Consider the following 22,694-nt stretch of genomic DNA (forward strand, 5'->3'; position numbering starts at 1 on the left):
CCATGTTGCGGGGTGTGCTGGGGCTTGCATTGGTGCAGTGGTTTTGTGGGGTGGGGTGTTGTCTCATCTCAGGGTTTTCCTCTGGCTTGGGGGCTCGTGTTGCATGCATTCTCTTGAACCACCCTGAGGAGTGGCTTATGAGGTCGACCTCTACGCCATGGGACCTTCCAGGCCTCCACTGATGAGCTCTGCGTCATCTGCCAGTCCTCTGTGCCCAAGTGCATTCATGAAGTGATAGATGCCTTGTATGCCTGGGCAAGCCACTACATTAATTTTGACCTGAGCCCAACAGGAAGCCTGGACTGCAGGCTTCAACCATTGCTGGGATGCCTCCTGCAGGGGGCTATAAACGGCACGCTTGACCCCACACGATCAAGTGGTGCGCTTCATTAACAGGAAGGGAATCTACTCCCATAATGTCTTATTGTGTGCGACCATCTTCTGAACATCATATGCATGGCACCCAGGGAATGTGCATGATAGCTGCATCTGGCACAGCTCAGAAATCCTTGGGCTCTTTGAGGACCATCCCAGGCATGACTGACTGTGTGCATTGTTAGTTTTTTTTAGTGGAGCTTCCCCCGTCTAACAGTGCACAGCTGTGGCCACTTTGGGTGAGTCACGAGCTTGGAGCCTCCATGACGGTGTGGACCATATGGAGGCAATCAAGTGGTGCCCTTCATTAACAGGAAGGGAATCTACTCCCTTTAATGTCGTATCATGTGCGTGGCATCCAGGGAGTGTGCATGATAGCTGCATCAGAAATCCCTGGGCTCTTCGTGGACCATCCTAGGCATGACTGACTGAGTGCATCGTTAGTTTTTTCAGTGGAGCTCCTCCCTGCCTAATGATGCACAGCAGTGGCTACTTTGTGAGTCACGTGCTTGGAGTCTCCATGATGGTGTGGACCATATGGAGGTTTTTTCAGTGCACTCCATTGAAAGATTTCGATGCGAAGCACACTGAAAAGACCAGCATGAAAAACTCTTGTTTTCTTGTTGTTATGACGCTTAGAAACTTTTTGGGAAAATCCCTCTCCTTGAAATTCCCTGATTTCAATCGCTCCACCATTGATGTCAATGACTTCAACTACTTAGGACCTAAATTCTGGAATTTGCTCTGTACACCTCTCTACCGCTCTCCTTCTGTCTCTTCCATGATGACACTTCTTAAAATCTACCTCTGAGAGTGAGCTATTGTCCATCTGCTCTAAGAGCGAAAGTGGATTGCTGTAATATTGTTTGTAATGCTCTTATCGAGTGCCTTGGAATTTTCATTGCATTAAACTTTTCATTGCATTAAACTTTTCATTGCATTAGACCTTTCAAGGTTTTTTACTCTTATGTGAGGAATAAAAGAATGACCAGGGTGAAGTTAGGGCCGGTCAAGGACAGTAGTGGGAACTTGTGTATGGAGTCAGTAGAGATAGGATGAATGAATACCTTTCTTCAGTGTTCACCAAGGAGAGGGGCCATGTTTTTGAGGAAGAGAAGGTGTTATAGGCTGGAGGAAATAGATGTTCGGAGGGAGGATGTACTGGCAGTTTTGAATAAACTGAAGGTCGATAAGTCCCCTGGGCCTGATGAAATGTATCCTAGGATTCTTTGGGAGGCAAGGGATGAGATTGCAGAGCCTTTGGCTTTGATCTTTGGGTCCTCACTGTCCACGGGGATGGTGCCAGAGGACTGGAGAGTGGCGAATGTTGTTCCTCTGTTTAAGAAAGGGAATAGAAATGACCCTGGTAATTATAGACTGGTTAGTCTTACTTCGGTGGTTGGTAAATTGATGGCAAAGGTCCTTAGGGATGGGATTTACGACCATTTAGAAAGATGCGGATTAATCCGGGATAGTCAGCACGGATTCGTGAAGGGCAAGTCGTGCCTCACAAATTTGATTGAATTTTTTGAGGAGGTAACTAAGTGTGTTGATGAAGGTAGGGCAGTTGATGTCATATACATGGATTTTAGTAAGGCGTTTGATAAGGTCCCCCATGGTCAGCTTATGATGAAAGTGAGGAGGTGTGGGATAGAGGGAAAGTTGGCCGATTGGATAGGTAACTGGCTGTCTGATCGAAGACAGAGGGTGGTGGTGGATGGAAAATTTTCGGATTGGAGGCAGGTTGCTAGCGGAGTGCCACAGGGATCAGTGCTTGGTCCTCTGCTCTTTGTGATTTTTATTAATGACTTAGAGGAGGGGGCTGAAGGGTGGATCAGTAAATTTGCTGATGACACCAAGATTGGTGGAGTAGTGGATGAGGTGGAGGGCTGTTGTAGGCTGCAAAGAGACATAGATAGGATGCAAAGCTGGGCTGAAAAATGGCAAATGGAGTTTAACCCTGATAAATGTGAGGTGATTCATTTTGGTAGGACTAATTTAAATGTGGATTACAGTGTCAAAGGTAGGGTTCTGAAGACTGGAGGAACAGTGAGATCTTGGGGTCCATATCCACAGATCTCTAAAGGTTGCCAGTCAAGTGGATAGAGCTGTGAAGAAGGCCTATAGTGTGTTAGCTTTTATTAACAGGGGGTTGGAGTTTAAGAGCCGTGGGGTTATGCTGCTACTGTACAGGACCTTGGTGAGACCACATTTGGAATATTGTGTGCAGTTCTGGTCACCTCACTATAGGAAGGATGTGGAAGCACTGGAAAGAGTGCAGAGGAGATTTACCAGGATGCTGCCTGGTTTGGAGGGTAGGTCTTATGAGGAAAGGTTGAGGGAGCTTGGGCTGTTCTCTCTGGAGCGGAGGAGGCTGAGGGGAGACTTAATAGAGGTTTATAAAATGATGAAGGGGATAGATAGAGTGAACGTTGAAAGACTATTTCCTCGGGTGGATGGAGCTATTACAAGGGGGCATAACTATAGGGTTCGTGGTGGGAGATATAGGAAGGATATCAGAGGTAGGTTCTTTACGCAGAGAGTGGTTGGGGTGTGGAATGGACTGCCTGCAGTGATAGTGGAGTCAGACACTTTAGGAACGTTTAAGCGGTTATTGGATAGGCACATGGAGCACACCAGGATGATAGGGAGTGGGATAGCTTGATCTTGGCATCAGATAAAGCTCGGCACAACATCGTGGGGCGAAGGGCCTGATCTGTGCTGTACTGTTCTATATGTTCTAAACATGCTATACAAATCAGTGTTATAGTGGCCCTTTTAATTTAAGAAGATGCATTTGTAGTTCTAAGTATAAAGAAATTAGTTTGTGAAAAAAACCTGTTGCCTTTCCAGATGGAATTGCTTACCATCTAATGGTCTGTTCAACAATTTAGGAAGCTCAACTACAGTTAGCAGTCAAGTCAAGTCCAGCAGTTATGGTTTCAACTCCATGGGCAAAATCTTTGAGGAGTCAGGAGTCTTACCAGCTGGTGCGAGACTCATGCTGCCTCTTTTCAGGATGGCCTGCTGCACCACAGCCAAGTCAACAATGATGATGGCAGTGGTAGGCCTTCCCTTGAATCAAAACTCCAGGGATGGAAGTCTTGCTTACCAAGAGCTGCCAGCCAATTAGTGGTGGTTAGCTTTTCTGCTCAGCAGTGTCTCAGGAAATGCAATGGTAAAAACACCAACCCAAGTTCCAGGATTATGGAGTGATATAGTCATGCCCTTACATTAATGAAAATGGTCTAAAGTTCTCAGACCTAGATGTTCTGTCTGTTGAACTTAATTGCTTAATTAATATTCTTCTTTAATTGTTTGTCAACAGGAAGACATGAATTTGAATGAGGATCGTAAGGTTCCACTCCGAGGAAAGGATTTGACGACAAAGAGAGAAATGGTGGTTCAATACATTTCTGCAACTGCCAAATCTGTAAGGTTCTTTTAAAATAAAATTACCATTTTTAAGACAGCACAGTAAATGCCATTTCTCTAACAGTCAGATATAATAAGTTTAGAATGATCTGCTTTCGGCTTTTGCTAAGCTGCAATCCATGATCGCTGCCTAAATGTTCCCTTTTTTATTGCCTAAAGCTGCTGCTTAATAATGTGGTTTTAAAATGCCTTATACTGTGGATAAATTGTTCGTGAGGATTTGGAACACATCACACAAAATACTCTAATCTGAAACATGATGCTTTTATTACTATAAACCATTAGTACCTCCTGCATCCACTGCCCTGGGGTAATCCATGTGCTCTTTAAATCTTGGGTGATGTGTTTTGTGCCGGGAGTAGCTTCTGTCGGCCAATTACAGCTGTTCACCCTTCAACATATGCAGAATGTAATTTCACTTGATTATTAATTTTAGTTATTTTTGAGGGTTAATAGAAGAGGTGACGGTTGTTCAAAACAAATCACTGTGGAATATTTGAGAGAATTGGATGAGTTTTACACACACAATGTCCTGATTGTTGAAAATACCTGCTTATTAACCTGTGTGACTGAGTTTATTGTTCCTAAACCTGTCACCTTGATGTAGTTTTAGTAGTTTGAATTGAATATGACAAAGTCCATGAAGAGCAATGCAATGTTATTTATAGTTGCAATTATCTGAAAATAAATTTGAATACTATTGAAAAATTACCTGCTTACAGTCTTCAAACACATACTCCTTGAAGCCAGCAGAGCTGCAGATCAAAATATTTCCTGACCATGGTTGAGTAGTTTTGCTGGAGCAAAAAAAAACTTTTAAAGTTTTCTCATGGTATGGGTTTGAAGTGATACCGGGAGTTCCTGTAAACATGAACAGTCATGCCATATATAGGTTTCACTTCGATTTTCTGATTTTTTGTTTTTGTTTATTTTTCTGGAGCTTTTTACCCAGATATATGCCTCCAGAGATTCTGCTTATGATGCAGCAAATATCTGATGTAATGTTTTCTCTAAATAACCTAAAACATCGGTGGGAGTGTCGGAAGCCTGAGGTTGATTTAATGAACTGAATTTCATCCATTTTTTAAAAAAATATTCATGGGATACCTGTTTAAATTAACATATCATCAGCAATGAATGAACACTGTAGTTTTTTGATTTGTTTGCAAACACAGTATGTAATGTGCTCTAACAGTTGTTCATATTGGCACCACTTTAAAAAATTGAGCAATTTTTGAAGCACAAAAGCATTCCTGGCATTTTCTGATTTCATGGGTTGTGCGACTTCAATCGCTATTTGTTTAAAATGCTTATGCTGTAATTGATGAACAGGATTTGCAAAGATTTTGCAGATACAGAAAAACCATAAATAAGAGCATCTCCTTGATGAAACATAGAAGTAGCCAAGTACACAACAAAAATTCAAAACTAAGACGCAATGCAGGCGAAGGCTATTTATTAGGACAAAAGTAATAACACACTTCTGCAGAATTTTTACATACTAACTTGGGAAGTTCTGTTTCAGCTGAATCTAGCTCGTGCTTTTGCTGCTTATTGGTATCACTTTTGATCTTTGCAAAGCTGGCTATCTTATGAATTCAAAATTGATGCTACTGTCTAAAATGTTGCAAAAGCATTCCTTCCCTGTGGCGAAAATTGCCAGTCAGAGGCCCGCAATGTTTGTTTATTGCCATGCATGCAGTTTGTCAGATCAACCGTTTGCCTTCGTCAAGGTAACACTTTTGAAATATCTTGGCAATTTCTTTGTGATGAAACATGTCCTTGCAAAGGCAAATTGTTAGCTTCGAGCTTACAAAAGATTGCAGATCCATGCATGTGGCTGTTGATAGAGTATATGTTCTTTAGAATGGGTGGTGATTGTATTTGTGGAAGAGGATCCCAGCTGTTTGTGCATTTTACACGGGTGCTATACAAGTATAGCAGAACAGTTCAAGGTCATGATATAATCAATACTGAGGTTTTTGATTTACTTTTGAAAATATTCTTTGTGATTCAAAAATGAATTGCCTTGAGTTAACCGTAGCATTTGAAGAATTGTTGACTAATGTGACTCAGCACAGAATTGAAAAATGTACTGAAGTTTCAGTTAAAATAAAAAGCTAGAGTTTTTTTTGCAGCAAAAGATTATTCAAAGTTTCCTTTCAGCCTCTGGGTATCTAACCAGTCAAACAATGTATTGTGACATTCTACAAGGTGATCAGTCCTTCCCTGAAAGGCATCAACATGATTACTGAAGCTTGGGTTTGACACTGAGAAATTTGGAGCTATAAGATGTCATAAACTGTAACTTCACTTCCATGCACAGTTGTGGTATTTGAACATTAATACCTAATTAAAATATACATTGACATTTAGTTTAAAGCTGCTCAAACTGACAATTTCAGCTTAAAAGATCAAAATTTGTTTTGTGTGTCAGAACCAAAACATATGATAGAAGTTTTAGAGATTCAAGCCTAGAACATTTTTCTCCATTTTATTGGAGTAGAAGCATGAATTATAGGTGAGAATGATTTGTTAAAGTGTGATTTGTTTGGTTAACTCCATCAATGCATATTTTCTTCCTTAATTATTAAATAATCTTCAGATTATTTTCTTAAACCTAAGACATTCTCATTTCATTGCCAAAAATCTAGCTGCACTTAACCTTAATTGCTATATATATGCTTATATAAATAAAAGTTAATTAACTGTCCTGTTTATTAACTTGACAAAAAAGTTCATGAAGACTTCCATCTTTTCACAATGTTTATTCAGATATTTCCCTCCCACTTTTCTTTTATTGCTTTTTTATTCTGAGCCAAGTATGGTTTTCATTAATGGAGAAAGTTGCTATTTTTGTTGCTTTAACATGCTGAATGTCCCTTTTGCTAAGCAACGAAACCACCTATATTTAGGTTAACTTGACACTATCTTATACCTATCAAGCTCCCATATCCACTCTGAAAAGTTGTGTTGTCATCCAAGTATGTTTGCTGCCTTTGTCATTTGACACATGCTTTTATTATTGACGCTTCCTAGTTCTGTAGCAACCTCTGTATGCTCATAACATAATGTACTATTTTATTTTCCTCCAAACATCATGCTGGAATTCTCAAACTTCCCCTGCGGTTGGGATTGTCCAGTCCCGCTGCTGTGAACAGAGATTTGGCTAAATGCCAAATCCTCCGTTCTTGCTGCCAGTGGTAGCGGGGCATGCATGACTGCAGAATTCAGGCCCACATGTTTATTTCCCTTTTGAATTAAAGTTTTCTGTTCGGTAAGCATTTGTACAATATAGTAAATTCTTCTGAATTTTGAAGCTTATCAAAAAAATGCACATTTTATCTGGATAAAAATGTATCAATGTAGAAAAATTGGTATATTAATCTTCCGATTTTTGTGTTGGATATATCCTCACCATTGATTATTTCAACCACTATTGAATTTTTTCAGTAAACCCAAGTAATTCGGTAAATTTCCTTAGATTTTCCACAAGTAGAGGATACTGATAGAGTGAGTCTTTGTTCTCATTTGGGTACAACAGGTTATGTTATTTCCATTTATAAATGCTAAGTTAAACCAACTTGAGTCCAGAGTGAAGAATAGCATGAATTAGAATTCTTGGAGCTAAAACTGGATTGGGTGTTTTCAGTTATACACTCGTAGTAATCTGGTTTCTGCCACATTTATCAAGAATTAGCATAGCAGTGAGGTGTGGCACAGAATAAGTGATCGGCCCTCTGTTGACTTTGCTGTGATGTATCCATAAAATGTTGAATAGGCTGTGTTGCCAGGGGAAAAAAATGTGTTTTGCATTTAAATTCAACAATTTGATTGCAAAGGCTAGTAGTGCACCATCACACTAATTATGTCAAGATTGTCGATATATCAAATTTGAAATTCAACTTGTGTTGCTCTGATTGAGTTATTCTGAGGAGGCAGAATGGTGGGTAATTGGTTACTCTGAAATCATTGACTGAATTATCTGAACTGTGTGGTCTAATACGACTTGTTAAAAATTGCTATGTCCAAAATTTGGAATTACCCATGTGAAAAGCACAGACAGCTAAGTGGGGATTTTATGATAAAAATATTTGCATCATCAAATAATTTAAAATAAGTAACTTTGAATTGAAAGAATATACCATATCTATTTGAAAATCAAAGTATAGTGCAGTAAAACAAAATATACAATTAATTGTATGCTGAGGAGCGATGTTATATTTTGGCCTTGTGTAAATATCTGTATTGCTCTTTCACCATATGTTTAATACAATTTAGCAGGTTTTACAGTAAAAGGTCACAAAGCTGTCAGCAGACTTCAGCATTTCAAAATGTATGGATTTTTAAAGTGTTTACTGAGATTAGAGCAGTTCGTAGAATATGGAGAAATGCTGTGGTTCATTGTATTATTTTACATTTAGTTACTTTGTACATTTAGACTTTCATGATACAGTGGAGATCTAATGCAGTCTCATAATCTCTTAGTTTTCTACAATAATACTTCTGCAAAGTTCCACTTGGGCTGTGCAACCTTAACTGGATTATCATCCCAGTGGCCACCCCCAATAAACCAAAAGAAGTAATTTTACCACGCAACGCAACAAGAAAAACAATTGGCAAGATTTCACTTTTAAAAATTTACTTCAACTATAAACCAAAATTAATGTAAATTAAATATGAATTAACTAGCAAATTACAATTAATATAAGCTATAACTTCCACATCTCACTAATTACATAGGCAGTCCAATTGGTATATATGGCCCTAACTTCGGCCACAAATTCCTTCAATAAAGAATTTGTTAAAATGGGCATTAGCAATATTATTTCATTATATGGTCTTATTTTCCACCATTTGCTAATTTACTTTTAAGCAGAAAAGATCACAGTAAAAGGATGCAACACCCAGTAAGTACAGTTACCATATGAATAGGCTCCGTCAGTATGCACCATCAGTCCTAATAATTAGATTCACACAGGTAGATGGGTATATAGTGCATTATGATGGTGTAATGCCCCAAAGTGAAAGTACAATGTGAAGTCTTCATAGTCTATTAGTAATTATATTACTCCACCATAATTAGATTGTAGTTGTGATGGAGTCAACACGAGCAAATTGGCTGGAGGTAGTAGGATCATATGCATGAACGGAGAGTGGCCAGAGCTTAGTCAGAGGCAGCAGCAGCGCTATCTATGCCACTCCTTGACCCAGGGCTCCAGGATACTTGCCTGGCCATAGTTGGAAGTGAGTTCCCAGAGGTGGAAAAGAGTACTTTTGGGGGACCAGGTGATCACATGACCTGGACTGTGGGATGTAAAGTGGCTCATATGATCCCAGCTGGCAAAGGAAATTGGCCCACAATGGTGATAAGATTGTGAAGCAGTTGAAAAACAGGAAGGCTGAATCTAAGGGCAGATGTAAGGAAGATTGAAGTTACTCTTGCTGAAATACGTGCTGGTTAGGTGCATTGACCCGAACAGGCGACTAGAGAATTTCACAGTAACTTCATTGCAGTGTCAATGTAAGCCTTACTTGTGACTAATAAATAAACTTTAACTTTGCTGTGTTGGTTTAAAGGAATTGGCAGAGCATTGCTGTCCATACCGTGCACAGGAGTGTTGTTGAGGAATCAGATAAATCTGATTCTATGTTCCCTCCTTAAATAAGGAGACCAAAACTGTATGTAGTATTCCAGGCCTGGTCTCTATACAATTGTAACAAGACCTCCTTACTCATGTACTCCATGCCTCTTGCAATAAAGACCATAACTCTATTTACCTTCCTAATTACTTGCTGCATATGCAAACTAACCTACTTATGATTGTGGCATGAGGAAATGCAGATCCCTCTGTTCCAAAGCAGTTTGAAGTGTCTCTATTTAAATAATATTCTGTTTTTTTTATTCTTCTGAATGTTCAATCTCTCATTTTCCCACATTATACTCCATTTGGCAATTTTTTGCCTATCTATTTAACATTTCTATATTCATTTGCGGATTCTTTTTGTCCTCAACAACTTGCATACCTATCTAGCTTTGTATCGTAGAAAATCTGGTTGCAACATACTTGGTCCCTTCATCCATATCATTAATATAGATTGATCATCGGAGCATTTCATGCTTTTTCTTGAATTTGATGCCATCCTTAACATTCTTAGTTAGCCATGAATGATGCATCATTCTTGTCGGGTCTTTCTTTCTCATTGGAATATATCTTTATTGAGAGTAATGAAATATCTCCTTAAACGTTTGTCACTGGTCCTCTCCAGTCTTAGCTTTTAACTTAGTTTCGCTGTCAACTTTAGCTAACTCTTTGTTCATAACTTTGTAATTACCATTATTTAGTTTTTAATGCTATCATGTCATGAACACTCTTCCTTAGTGGATCCTTTACTAGAAGATTGTTAATTTATTGTCACATTGTATGTTACCAGGTCTTAAATAGTCTGTTCCAGAATGTATTATTCTAAGAAACTGCCCTGAATACACACTATGAACTTAACTTCAAGGCTATCGTTGTTAATTTGATTTGTATAATCTATTTGAAGATTGAAATCACTGTAGATTATCATCGTACCTTCATTGCAAGGCCCAATTGAATCAAACTCTGTCCTACAGTGTAGTTACTGTTAGGATGCCTATAAACTACACACATCAGTGATTTCTTTCTCTTGCTATTTCTTATCTTTACTAAAACCGATTCCACATCTTGCTCTTCTATGACAAGTTCATTCCTCACTACTGTGTTGATCTCATCAAATTTTCCTTTCTTGCTATCCTTTTGAAGTGTCAAATACCACTGATTATTCAGTTCCTAGTCTTGGTCACCGTGCCACCATGTCTAATGACTATCATTCATTCTTCTATCTTGATAAATATGTTGCATTTGTATTCAGACAAAGCTTTTAATTCTGCACGTTTACTAATTTTCCCTATTCTGACTCTCTTTCCTGGTGTATGGTTATGTTTGCATGCTCTGTCATTTCCTGTCACAATCTGGTTATAGCATTACCGTGTGGAGATGCCGGCGTTGGACTGGGGTAAGCACAGTAAGAAGTCTCACAACACCAGGTTAAAGTCCAACAGGTTTATTTGGTAGCAAATACCATAAGCTTTCGGAGCAGAGCTCCTTCGTCAGATGGAGTGGATATCTGTTCTCAAAGTGTGCCCTGTTTGAGAACAGATATCCACTCCATCTGACGAAGGAGCTCTGCTCCGAAAGCTTATGGTATTTGCTACCAAATAAACCTGTTGGACTTTAACCTGGTGTTGTGAGACTTCTTACTATAGCATTACCCACATTGTTGCCCTGCACTAATGCTTTGTCCTTTCATTTTAACTTTCTAAATAGCTTTCTAGACCTTAGTAATTGGCTTTTTCAAACAAAGTCAGCACATGGGCTCTCTCTCCAGGTCCATGGAGTGATCTAGGAGGTATTAGCATATAATGTAGCCCTTATTTTTTGGGGGTTTGCATTGGCAGCCAGATTTCTTTTGAAATTGGTGTTTTAACTGCAATGTGCAGTATTTTATTCTGTATTACAAGATATAAATGCCACTAGATATTCAATCTGTTTTGCTGAATATTTTCAGGTAGCAAGTACAGCTTCACATAATTCGGAATATTTTTGACTTGTCCATCACATTTAGGATCTTCACAAAGCATAGTTGAAACAAACTAATTAGCGTTTGTTGTAATGGCTATCTATTAGCAAGGTCAAACTGGAAATAAAGAACAAAGATCAATTAATGGAATTACCATTGTTGGTAAAATAAATGTACAGGAATGCAACAGAAACATCATACACTTATAGCACCAGCAACCATAGCTCAACGGCAACCACATAAGAAAATAATACTTATATAATTAACAAAGCAAACATTATTGCAGTTTTGCCTTATCAGGGCAGAGGAAACCACTAAAATTGAAGATAATGGTAATTTTGGGAGATGCTCCACATTTACTGTTCCACACTTGCCCAATCTAACCAACATAGCTGTATTGATGAAGTGTGATAGTTTTGAAATACTCTGTTTTGGAGCTGGTAAACGCAAAACAGACAACCTAAAACAATGCAAGATAAGCATAATTTGTAACAAGAAGTAGGAGCAGCCTAATGATATAATATGCAGTTTCTGCCTGTGGTCACATTAATTTTAAATATCCTCATTGAAAAATAATATTTGTGCATCCAGAATTGTTAATTCTAGTTGAAGTTAAGCGAAAGAAACAAAATGAATCACATGTGGCATACAAAAATTATACTGCAGACAACATTAGCATTTTTGATATTTAGGCTCTGTAAAATTACTTACTTTGTGCCAGGAGGTAAATTTAAATGCATCACAATGGACCCTGCTTATTTATCAAAATTGGTACCATTTTACTGTGAAACCTGCTGAAATCGTTTATCAAAAATTGTTAATTTCTGAATGGAAATCTTCAGTTCTCAGAGCTATAAATGTATTACTAATGCTGTAACTAAACTGCGTTTTGATTAACCTATGTAAAGCTGGGCTCACTAATAATGCTGTTGTGATTTTTGTTTTGTTTTGTCTCTCCCAACATTATTAATTTATACCGCACTAACCACTGCATTCAGATAACTGGAAGCAAAGTTTCGGTGAGTACTACTAATTCATTTCATTTGTTCTTACAGCAGTAGAATGAGTTTTTGTGTAAATATAAATCCAGGTTTTCCCAAACACGCATGCTTTGAGGAAGAACACTGGCACTTCACAAGACATTTTCATTAAGAACTTTCACAGATAACTGAATTCTACTTTAATTCAAACCACTTGGTGTTTTGAATAAATAAGTTCTACATCTGTTCTACAGATGGGAATGCATCAAAAATCTAATAAAGCTGCACAAATGCATCATTTGTTTCCCATGGCATCCTAATCAATATTTACAAATGATGCAATTGAAAATTGACGAGAACCTGTTAGAAAATAATAGTTTGAGTATTATTTTTAAATGACTTCTTTCAGATCCTTTTTTATCCTACCTTTGAAGAAACTCTGATATGCTTTCACTCATTTACTCAGCCTCTTTACACCATGATATCTGTGAGGGGCTATGGACAGAATCCTGTGCTCTCACAGGTGGCGGACTTGGAGATAAGGAAGGATGTGTAATTCGATGGACAAAGGCATACAGACACCCTGCCGCCTCTTCCAGAATTAAATTCTAGGTGGGAAGGCCCAAGGTCGACTTACCAGTTCTGCCGACTGAGGACCTTGAGTGGCCTATTAAAGGCCACCTAAGGGCCTCACTCTACCGTCACTGGCATTCACCCAATTCAAGGGATTCAACTTCAGGAAGTGGAGTCTGATAAGAGCTATTCCCCCCCCCCCCTCCTTTCCTTGCTGCCAATCTTCCTGCACCTCTCTGCTTGTGACCCCCCTACCCTGCAAAGCTCCTTCTTTCCCCTGACCCCAAATATCGCGTTACATACTTGTGGCCTTGGTTGCTCTACAATTCCATGATCCTGGGTTTCCTGTGCCTGTCCTTCCAGTATAGACGGCCTCCCCAGTGGCAGTTCTGAGCAAAAGAGTTAGCAGTCTCTGACCAGCAACTCTTGATAGGTGATACTTCTGTCACTGGGGTTTTAATTCCAGGGGAAGGTCTGCTGCTGGCTTTGTTTCTGCCTGATTGGCTTGAGATTCAGTGGGCCATCCCGAAAAGAGGCAGTGTGTGTCTCTCACCGGCATTTCACCTGGCAGGCAAGACCGCTCGTCTCATCAAAATTCTGCCTTGTGTTTGATGATCCGTTGAACACACCTACTTTGCCCACCTACTGTTGGCGTTGAACACTTCCAGATCAGGTATAAAATGAGATGGAGGCAAAATAAAGCACTTGATTTTTTTGCCCCCATGTGTTGTATTCCACTATAATTTCCATTTTCCACAAGTGCATGGTTGTCTCAGACTGTTAGTTTATAGTTAGAAAAAACAAAGCCTTCAATATGACCAATGTGGGCAGTCCCAGAAGTGAGAGGACATTGTGTTGATAGTTAAATCATAGAATCCCTACAGTGCAGAAGGAAGCCATTCAGCCCATTAAGCCTGCACCGCCAACAGTACCACCCAGGCCCTATTGCCATAACTCCACATATTTACCCAGCTAATCTAAGGGGCAATTTAGCATGGCCAATCAACCTAATCCACACATCTTTGGGGTGTGGGAGGAAACTAGCACACCGACAAGATCCACGCTGACACGGGGGGAACGTGCAAACTTCACAGTGACCTAAGCCAGAATCAAACCCGGGTCCTTGGCGCTGTCAGACAGCAGTGCTAACCACTGTGCCACCATGCTGCCCCTATCATCCAGCCCCTCATTAGAATTACTTTTCGGCTACAAATTAAAAAGAGATATTTGCAAATCTGAGGTTACCTGTATTGTATTATTTTATTCTTCAATTTGTTTTAATGTATTGAAGATTAGAAGTAAAAAGAATACTGTTATTTACATCCTGAGTCCTTGCATATTAGTTTATGCTCTAAGTATTGTGCTACATTCCATCGATAAATGAATCTCTCTGTATTTGATAAATGGCAACACCCATTCCTGGTGCATGCCAGATAGTAAAAATTTTAATGTCCTACGTTTTGTGTTGCTAAGATGAAATTTTTGCAAATTAAGCATTTTCATGTTTTGTTTTGGGAGGCGAAATTCAGATATACCCACTACCAAATAGAGAATTGTATATTGGATATGGAAATGTATATTTTGGTTTTGCTGTAGGAAAAGCTAGAATGTCTGGTATTGTTTCTATTTTTTTTTGAAACTGCATTCAAACCGCTCTTATAGTACTTGCATGCATGTCAGTGTCTTGAAATATAATTTAGGTTGATGTCTATCTCAATAGACATGACTGTATATGTATGTCTTTTAAAAGTGACGTTATCTTTATGACAGTTGCAATAATCTACATAGAACCTTTAATACAATATAACATCTCAAGGATGCTTCACAGAGGCATTATAAAGCAAAATTGTACACCAAGCCTCATAACGAGATATTAGTTCAGATGACCAAAAGCTTCTTCAAAAATGTAGGTTTAAGGTGCTTTTTAAGGGAGGAAAGCAAAGTAGGTGTAGGGAGTGAATTCCAGAAATCTGTGTCCAGGCAATTAAGGCACCAATCACCAATGATGGAGCAATTAAATCGCTCAAGATTTTGGAATTAGAGTAGCACGGATATCTCAAGAGAGTTGTAGGGCTGAAGGAGGTTACAGAGAAAGGGAGGGGACAGATGAGATGTGACACCTGTGAACCAATGATGCAACAGTGAGCCTGTAGAATTAAACAGGTGAGCTAATCTTGTGAAGAGGTGCAAAATGCAAGCCAGTAAGTAAAAAATATAGAACATGTAAAATATATTTAAACCCTGTATTGGAACTGAAATAAAGAATTTAAAACACGTGGGATTAAAGGAGAGAGATAAGAAACACAGAAAAGGTAAAGAACTATCATTTTAAACTTAATTTCTGTGCAGTCTATCAGGAGGATTGCAACAGGGGAACCAGTTGAGGGGCAAGGCTATTTCTGACAGCAAATTCTGGATAACTGTGCACATGTGGTGTGAGAAGTTGTTGTCATATTTATTCTCTGAAAATGAGGAAACAAGCTTTTAAGAGATGTTATGGAAGGAAGATTTCAAGGAAAAAGAGGAACAAGAAGGAAGAAAATACCAATGCTGTATGGATTGAGAATTGAAGGAGGTTGCTGGCAAATGAAAAGACTGGCACCGGATCGAGAGACATGGAAAGCCTCCAATGAGCCAAGCATCTGCCTTCAGGCAGACCAGTGATGATAATGATGAGTTATAACAGAGAGAGCTGATGGCTTCACCATTATTATGATCGCAAAATCCATGCTAATATCATGCTTGACTAATAAAAGTTAAACTTTATACTTATAAAAGACAAAGCAGAACAATGCTAAACTACCAGAGTCCCCCATCGGTGAAGTCAACTGCTGGATTTCAGCAGCTGCTGTTGCTCTGATTAACACTTAGTATTGACCTATTCTTGTCTTTCTCTCTGGAGAGGATGTTAAGAGGCTTCAAGATAATTTTGACAAGTTGAGTAATGGGCAAATACATAGCAGATGCAGTATAATGTATATGAATGTGAAGTTATCTACTTCAAATGGAAAAACAGAATGGCAGAGTATTATTTAAATGGTGATAAATTGGGAAATGTTGACCAACAAAGGGGGACCTGGGTGTCCTTGTACACCAATCCCTGAAAGCAAGAATGCAAGTACAGCAAGCAAGCAAATTGTACATTCGCATTCATTGCAAGCGGACTTAAGTATAGGAGCAAGGATGTCTTACTGCAGCTGTACATGGACTTGGTGAGACCACACCTGGAGTATTGTGTATAGTCTTGGGCTCCTGATCCAAGAAAGGATATACTTGCCATATGGAGTTTCAAGGAAGGCACCGGACTAATTCTTGGGATGGCAGTATTGTTATATGAGGGAGAGATTGGGTCGATTGGGCCTGTATTTACTGGAATGTGGAAGAATGGGAGGGGATCTAATTGAAACGCATTGAATTCTGAAAGGGCTGGACAGAGTGGATGCTGAGATGTTGCTTCCTCTAGAGGCTGGGGTGGGGGGTGGTGTTTAGAACAAAGGACTGCATTCTCAGGATATGGGGTAGGCCACTTAGCATTGATGAGGAAAAATGTCATCACTAAGAAGGTGGTGAACCTGCGGAATACTCTACCACAGAAGGCTATGGAGACCAAGTGACTGAACATATTTAATAAGGAAATAGACATGTTTCTAGACTCTGAAGGCATCAGGGGGTATGGGGATTGCACGGAAGTTATGGCACTGAGTTAGAGAATCGGCCCTGATCATGTTGAATGGCAGAGCAGTCTCAAAGGGACTACTCCTCTTGTTTTCTGTGTTTCTTATCTGACAACAAATATGTTCGAGCAGTGTGTATGTTTTGTCTCAACCATTCAAGGTGAGCACTGTTGTGTTGCTTGATTGTTCGGTACCATTAAGTTGCAAGTCCTCTGATATTCTTTCTATATTTGGAAGTTTAATGTCCAAGAGGATATTGTACTATTTGCCATGATAGAATTCAACCTTTATAGACATAGCTTCTCTCCATTTTTGTTATCTCCATGCCCTCTTTTGCCAAATAATTAAAAGCATACCAACAACATGCTTGTGTATAAAGCAGAATGACAGCCAGTTGACTCTCCATTGTGCAATATCAGGTGAGACATTATGAAAGGTGACATCCTTTTCTCTTTCCATCTGCAGAATAATAATTTTTATTTGAGACTGAACTACTTAAAAAAAAAATGGTGGTAGCTATGATGTTGAGATGTTGGCGTTGGACTGGGTAGGCATAGTAACAAGTCTCACGACACCAGATTAAGTCCAACAGACTTATTTGGACCAAATAAACCTGTTGGGCTTTAATCTGATGTTGAGACTTTTTCCTGTACTTTTTAAGAAAAAGATTAGGGTGATGTGACAATACTGTGCCTTTATGAACTGTATTTTGGAGACATTATTTCTTGTGAAGGATATGTTAGGATTCAACTCTGTTAAATGGTGCTACTTTGTCTGCTCCAGGCAGCCCACCTGCTCAGAATGCACAAGAATAATTACTGCTAGATATTGGAGTATTAGTTTTAATCTGAGCTCATGCAGTTTTATTTATTTTTTGGATTGTCCACTGGGGTTTGAGAGTATGGGTTAATTAGGTGACAAGAGCGCGTCATATGTTAATGGGAGGAACTAGACTTGCAAAGCAAAAAAAAAAAGTTTCTGCTTGGACATGCAAGGAGATTGATGTCTGGGACCTGCTAGAAAATAGATATCTTTCTCCAAAAGTGTCCTGGAGGTTTGAGGACTAGTAGTCTACATACCAGCATGTAAACCTGTTGTTTGGTAACTGATTTTGAAGAGGAGTGTACATCTTTGAGGAATATTTCTTAAATTGGAACTAATAGGGATAGGCTTGCAGTTAAGAATTGCGTCTTGGAATGTTTAAGTATTTCAACTGGTAAATGTTATGCTAATCCTTTTGTTAAACTGTACTGTTAAATAAAGTTTGCTTTTCATAAAAATTTCCTCGTGGATCAATAGAATCACACCCAGAGTGAAACACCTTATCCTTGTACTAATGTTAAAATCTAAAAATAGTTGGGATCTAGTCTAACTTCATAACATACTTTGGGTTTCTGATCTGGTCCTTAAGAGTGAGCATACTTGTATCAGATAATTTAATATTGTGTGACATGTTCCTATTTTTAAAAAGAATTCTAATCTTTCTGAGATGAAACAACATGCTCATTGGCATACTGCAGCATGGTTTTAAAAGGTGACGCTTTAAATTCAATTTGGCTAAATTCCTATTCTAGTATCTGAAAGTGACTATATTTCAATCATAACTTTCCCTAGAGCCAATTCGGTCAAAAAACTTTGATGTATTAAACAAATTAAAGGATAGCGTGCCTTTAAAATAAATGCACTTTTGATGTGTTTACTAGTCCTTTCTGCAATAATCTTGCTGATCTTGACATTCTTTGTTGGAATAATTGTTTAGTTTTCCTTGAGGTAGTGCCATTGAGTTAACTAAACTTAAAATTTGCAGTCCTGTAGATTTTTTAAACATCCTGTCTTTCTCGCTGAAATTCAATTTTACTGTGCAGTGTGATGGTAGTTTATTAATGTACATGATTACTAAGCTGAAAAATCGCTCATTTCATGTTTAATTACGAGGATAAGCTATTAAAATGATCAGAACCTTACTTTTTCATGTGCGACTGTTCAGAAACTTGAGTTTTAATCAATGGTGTCAAATAATTCTGCTTATAGTACACTGCGCACAAGTGTTGTAAAATCTTTGTAACATGGTCTACTGAGCTAGATATGCTAATAAAGCTGTGTAAGTCTCTTTCCACCAGGGTCATTTGGCTTCAGACCTTCTTACAACAATGGTCAAAACAGCTGAAATCTAAAGGTTAGGTGAAAGTGACTGCCTTGGCATCAAGGCAGCATTTTAACTAAGTGTGGCATCAATTAACTTCAGTGAGAATCAATGGGGATTAACTCTGGATTCAAGGAATATGGTTGTGGTTGTTGGAGGCCAATCACCTCAAACCCAAGACATCATTGATAGAGTCCCTCAAGTTAATGTCCTGGGCCTTAACCTTCTTCAGCAGGTCCTTCAATAGCCTTCCTTACAATATTATGTCAAAATGGAAATATTCTCTGATAATTGCACAGTGTTCCATATTGTTCACAATTCAGATACTGCCCAAATGGAGCAAGACTTGGAAAACATTCATGATTGTCCAACACAAGTCCCACTCCAGGACAAACATCAAGGCTGACACTTCAGTGCAGTACTGAAGGATCTCTGCCAGAAGTGACTTCTTTCAGTCATCAACTCAGCACCCCATCTGACTGGATGGATGCAAATGGTGCATATAATAGATTCCGTGGCACTATTTTGATCGCACTATTTTGAACAAGAGTAAGGTAGTTATCCAGGATGCCCTGGCAAATATTTGTCCTTCACTGAACATTACAAGAACAGTTGTCTTGGTCATTATCATATTGCTGCTGCTCCGCCGCTCACCATAACCCTTAATCCCTTTACTGTTCAAAAATTTATCTATCCTTGCCTTAAAAACATTTAATGAGGTAGCCTCAACTGCTTCACTGAGCAGGGAATTCCACAGATTCACAACCCTTTGGGTGAAGAAGTTCCTCCTCAACTCAGTCCTAAATCCGTTCCCCCTTATTTTGAGGCTATGCCCCCAGTTCTAGTTTCACCAGCCAGTGGGAGCAACCTCCTTGCTTCTATCTTATCTATTGCCTTCATAATTTTATATGTTTCTGTAAGATCCCCCTTAATTCTTCTAAATTCCAATGAGTTTAGTCCCAGTCTAGTCAGTGTCTCCTCATAAGCCAACCCTCTCAACTCTGGAATCAACATCGTGAATCTCCTCTGCACCTCCTCCAGTGCCAGTCCATCCTTTCTCAAGTAAGGAGATCAAAACTGTGCACAGTACTCCAGGTGTGGCCTCATCTTAAACAGCTGCAACATAACCTACCTGTTTTTAAACTCCATCCTTTGAGCAATGAAAGACAAAATTCCATTTACCTTCGTAATTACCTGCAAACCAACTTTTTGTGATTCATGCACAAGTATACCCAGGTCCCTCTGCACAGAAGCATGCTGCAATTTTTTGCCATTTAAATAAGTCCATTTTGCTGTTGTTCCTGTCAAAATGGATGACCTCCCATTCACCAACAAGTACTCCATCTGCCAGGCCCTTGCCCACTTACTTAAACTATCTATAGCCCTCTGCAGACTTTGTATCCTCTGCACACTTCGCTCATCACTCATCTGAGTGTCATCTGCGAACTTTGGCACACTACACTTGGTCCCCAACTCAATCATCTATGTAAATTGTAAACAATTGCGGTCCCAACACTGATCCTTGAGGCACACCACTAGTCACCAACCAGAAAAACACCCATTTATCCCCACTCTTTGCTTTCTGTAAGTTAACCAATCCTCTATCCATGCTAATACATTACCCGTAACTTTATACACTTTTTCTTGCCTTTTATACGGCACCTTGGGGTCACCGTTGACCAGAAACTTAACTGGACCAGCCATATGAATACTGTGGCTAAAACAGGAGGTCGGAGGCTAGGAATTTTACAATGAGCAAGTCACTTCCTGACTTCTCTATGGCTGTGCACCATCGATAAGTCAGGAGTGTAGGGATAATCTCCACTTGCCTGGATGAATGCATCTTCAATAACATTTACGATACTTGACGCTATTCTGGACAAAACAGCCTACTTGACATCCCACCCCTGACCTTAAACATTCACTCCCTCCACCACCTTCGTTCATGTCAGCACAGTGTACAATCTATATGACAGCATCTTCCAAACCAATGACCTCTACCACCTAGGAGGAAAGGGTGGCAGGTGCTTGGGAATACCACTTGCAAGTCCCCTCGAAGCAGCACACTGTTCTGACTTTGCACTATGTTCCCATCCTTTCAGTGTCATTGGGTCAAAATCCTGAAACTCCTTTCTAAAAGCACTGCCATGTATCCACATCACGCAGACTGCAGCAGTTTAAGAAGAATTATTTGACAGCATCTTCCAAACCAATGACCTCTACCACCTAGGAGGAAAGGGTGGCAGGTGCTTGGGAATACCACTTGCAAGTCCCCTCGAAGCAGCACACTGTTCTGACTTTGCACTATGTTCCCATCCTTTCAGTGTCATTGGGTCAAAATCCTGAAACTCCTTTCTAAAAGCACTGCCATGTATCCACATCACGCAGACTGCAGCAGTTTAAGAAGGAGGCTAGCTACTATTTTCTCAAGGGCAATTGGAAAAGGGTAATAAATTAGCCTTTGGGGCTTGTATTCCACAAATTAATTTTAAAAACTGAATGTATGAATTTTTGAATATTAAGCTGTTCGATTATTTTATATCTGGTGCGGTTCATTCGCAGAATAACTACAGAGTTGTACATTAACAAACTTGGCAAGTGACAGAATTATAGCTTGAATTACTATACAGTATTTTTTTGGAACATTTTATTTCTTCATACAGGAATGTAATTCCTTTAAGAACCTTAATTATACCATCTATGAAATAGCTTTTGCAGCTACTGATTCCTTCATGTCTTTAAAGGCTTTGAACTTAGGCGGACATTGGTTAAACATTGCATTTTCTTCAGGGCACGCACTGTAAACAACTTCAATCCTGTGTGTCTGCAAGGAGAGCAGCCTAATTTTCATCCCATGAATCAAATAAATCATGCACCTCCATTCCCCTTTCTTGCTGCTGCAAAGGTATCACACCTTTTGGGGGGAGGGGAAGGGAAGGTGGTTGGAGGGTGGAGTACGGTGGAGGGGGCAGCGTTGGAGGTAGGGGGAGTGCCGAAGTAAGAGGAACAACAAAACAGAAGTCTATGATTGGTTGGAGGATAGGAGAGATTAAATGGCAAAATGTTTTTTGTTTCAAAAGCCAATGAAAGTGGACAAAGAATCAAAAGATGTGCGGATGAGGTGTGAATGGCTGGATAGCAGTGGTCTGCATACTAAGTCAAGGGAGGAAGAAAGAAATGAGAAAATCAAGCCAGCAAATAAAAAAAAGAAACAAGAAGGAGACAGAAGTTATGAAAGAAAGCAGTTTCACAGGACAGGAAAACACCTTTTTATATTAAATTTCTTGGATATTAAAAAAATTATTGCATTAGAGTTCAAATTTTTGATGCCAGTGCTAAAATTTCTTCCCTCTATCAGTAAAACGAAGGAGATAGTCATCGACTTCAGGAAACGTAGTGGAGGACATACCCCTGTCTACATCAGCAGTGAAGAAGTGGAAATGGTTGAGAGTTTCAAGTTTCTAAGTGTCCAGATCACCAACAACTTGTCCTGCTCCCTCCACGCTGACTCTATAGTTAAGAAAGCCCTCCAATGCCTTTCTCAGGAGGCTAAGGAAATTTGGCATGTCCGCTATGACCCTCATCAGTTTTTACAGACGCACCACAGAAAGCATCCTTTTCGTATGTATCACAGCTTGGTATAGCTCCTGCTCTGACCAAGACCCCAAGAAACTACAAAGGCTTGTGAACATAGCCCAGTCCGTCACGCAAACCAGCCTCCCATCCATTGACTCCATCTGCTGTTCCTGCTGCCTCTGAAAAGCAGCCAGCATAAACAAAGACCCCACACACCCCGGACATACTCTCTTCCACTTCTTCTGTCAGGAAAAAGATACAAAAACCTGAGATTACATGCCAACTGACTCAGGAACAACTTCTTCCCTGCTGCCATCAGACTTTTAAATGGAC

The 22,694-nt window shown here is 39.4% G+C and overlaps 1 protein-coding gene across 5 annotated transcripts in view; it reads left to right on the plus strand.

Moving 5' to 3' along the window:
- The window catches only part of diaph2 (diaphanous-related formin 2), an 852,337-nt gene that overhangs the window by 144,757 nt on the left and 684,886 nt on the right, over nt 1–22,694 (plus strand). For 3 of the 5 annotated variants that reach the window (XM_078211681.1, XM_078211678.1, XM_078211682.1), the window contains 2 exons: nt 3,704–3,808; nt 12,414–12,434. In XM_078211681.1, coding sequence (XP_078067807.1) covers nt 3,704–3,808; nt 12,414–12,434 — 126 coding nt within the window. The remainder of the gene's footprint in view (nt 1–3,703; nt 3,809–12,413; nt 12,435–22,694) is intronic. The other 2 variants (XM_078211680.1, XM_078211683.1) reach the window with 1 other exon arrangement.

Source organism: Mustelus asterias, chromosome 4 (genome assembly GCF_964213995.1).
Source record: "Mustelus asterias chromosome 4, sMusAst1.hap1.1, whole genome shotgun sequence".
Lineage (NCBI taxonomy): Eukaryota > Metazoa > Chordata > Chondrichthyes > Carcharhiniformes > Triakidae > Mustelus > Mustelus asterias.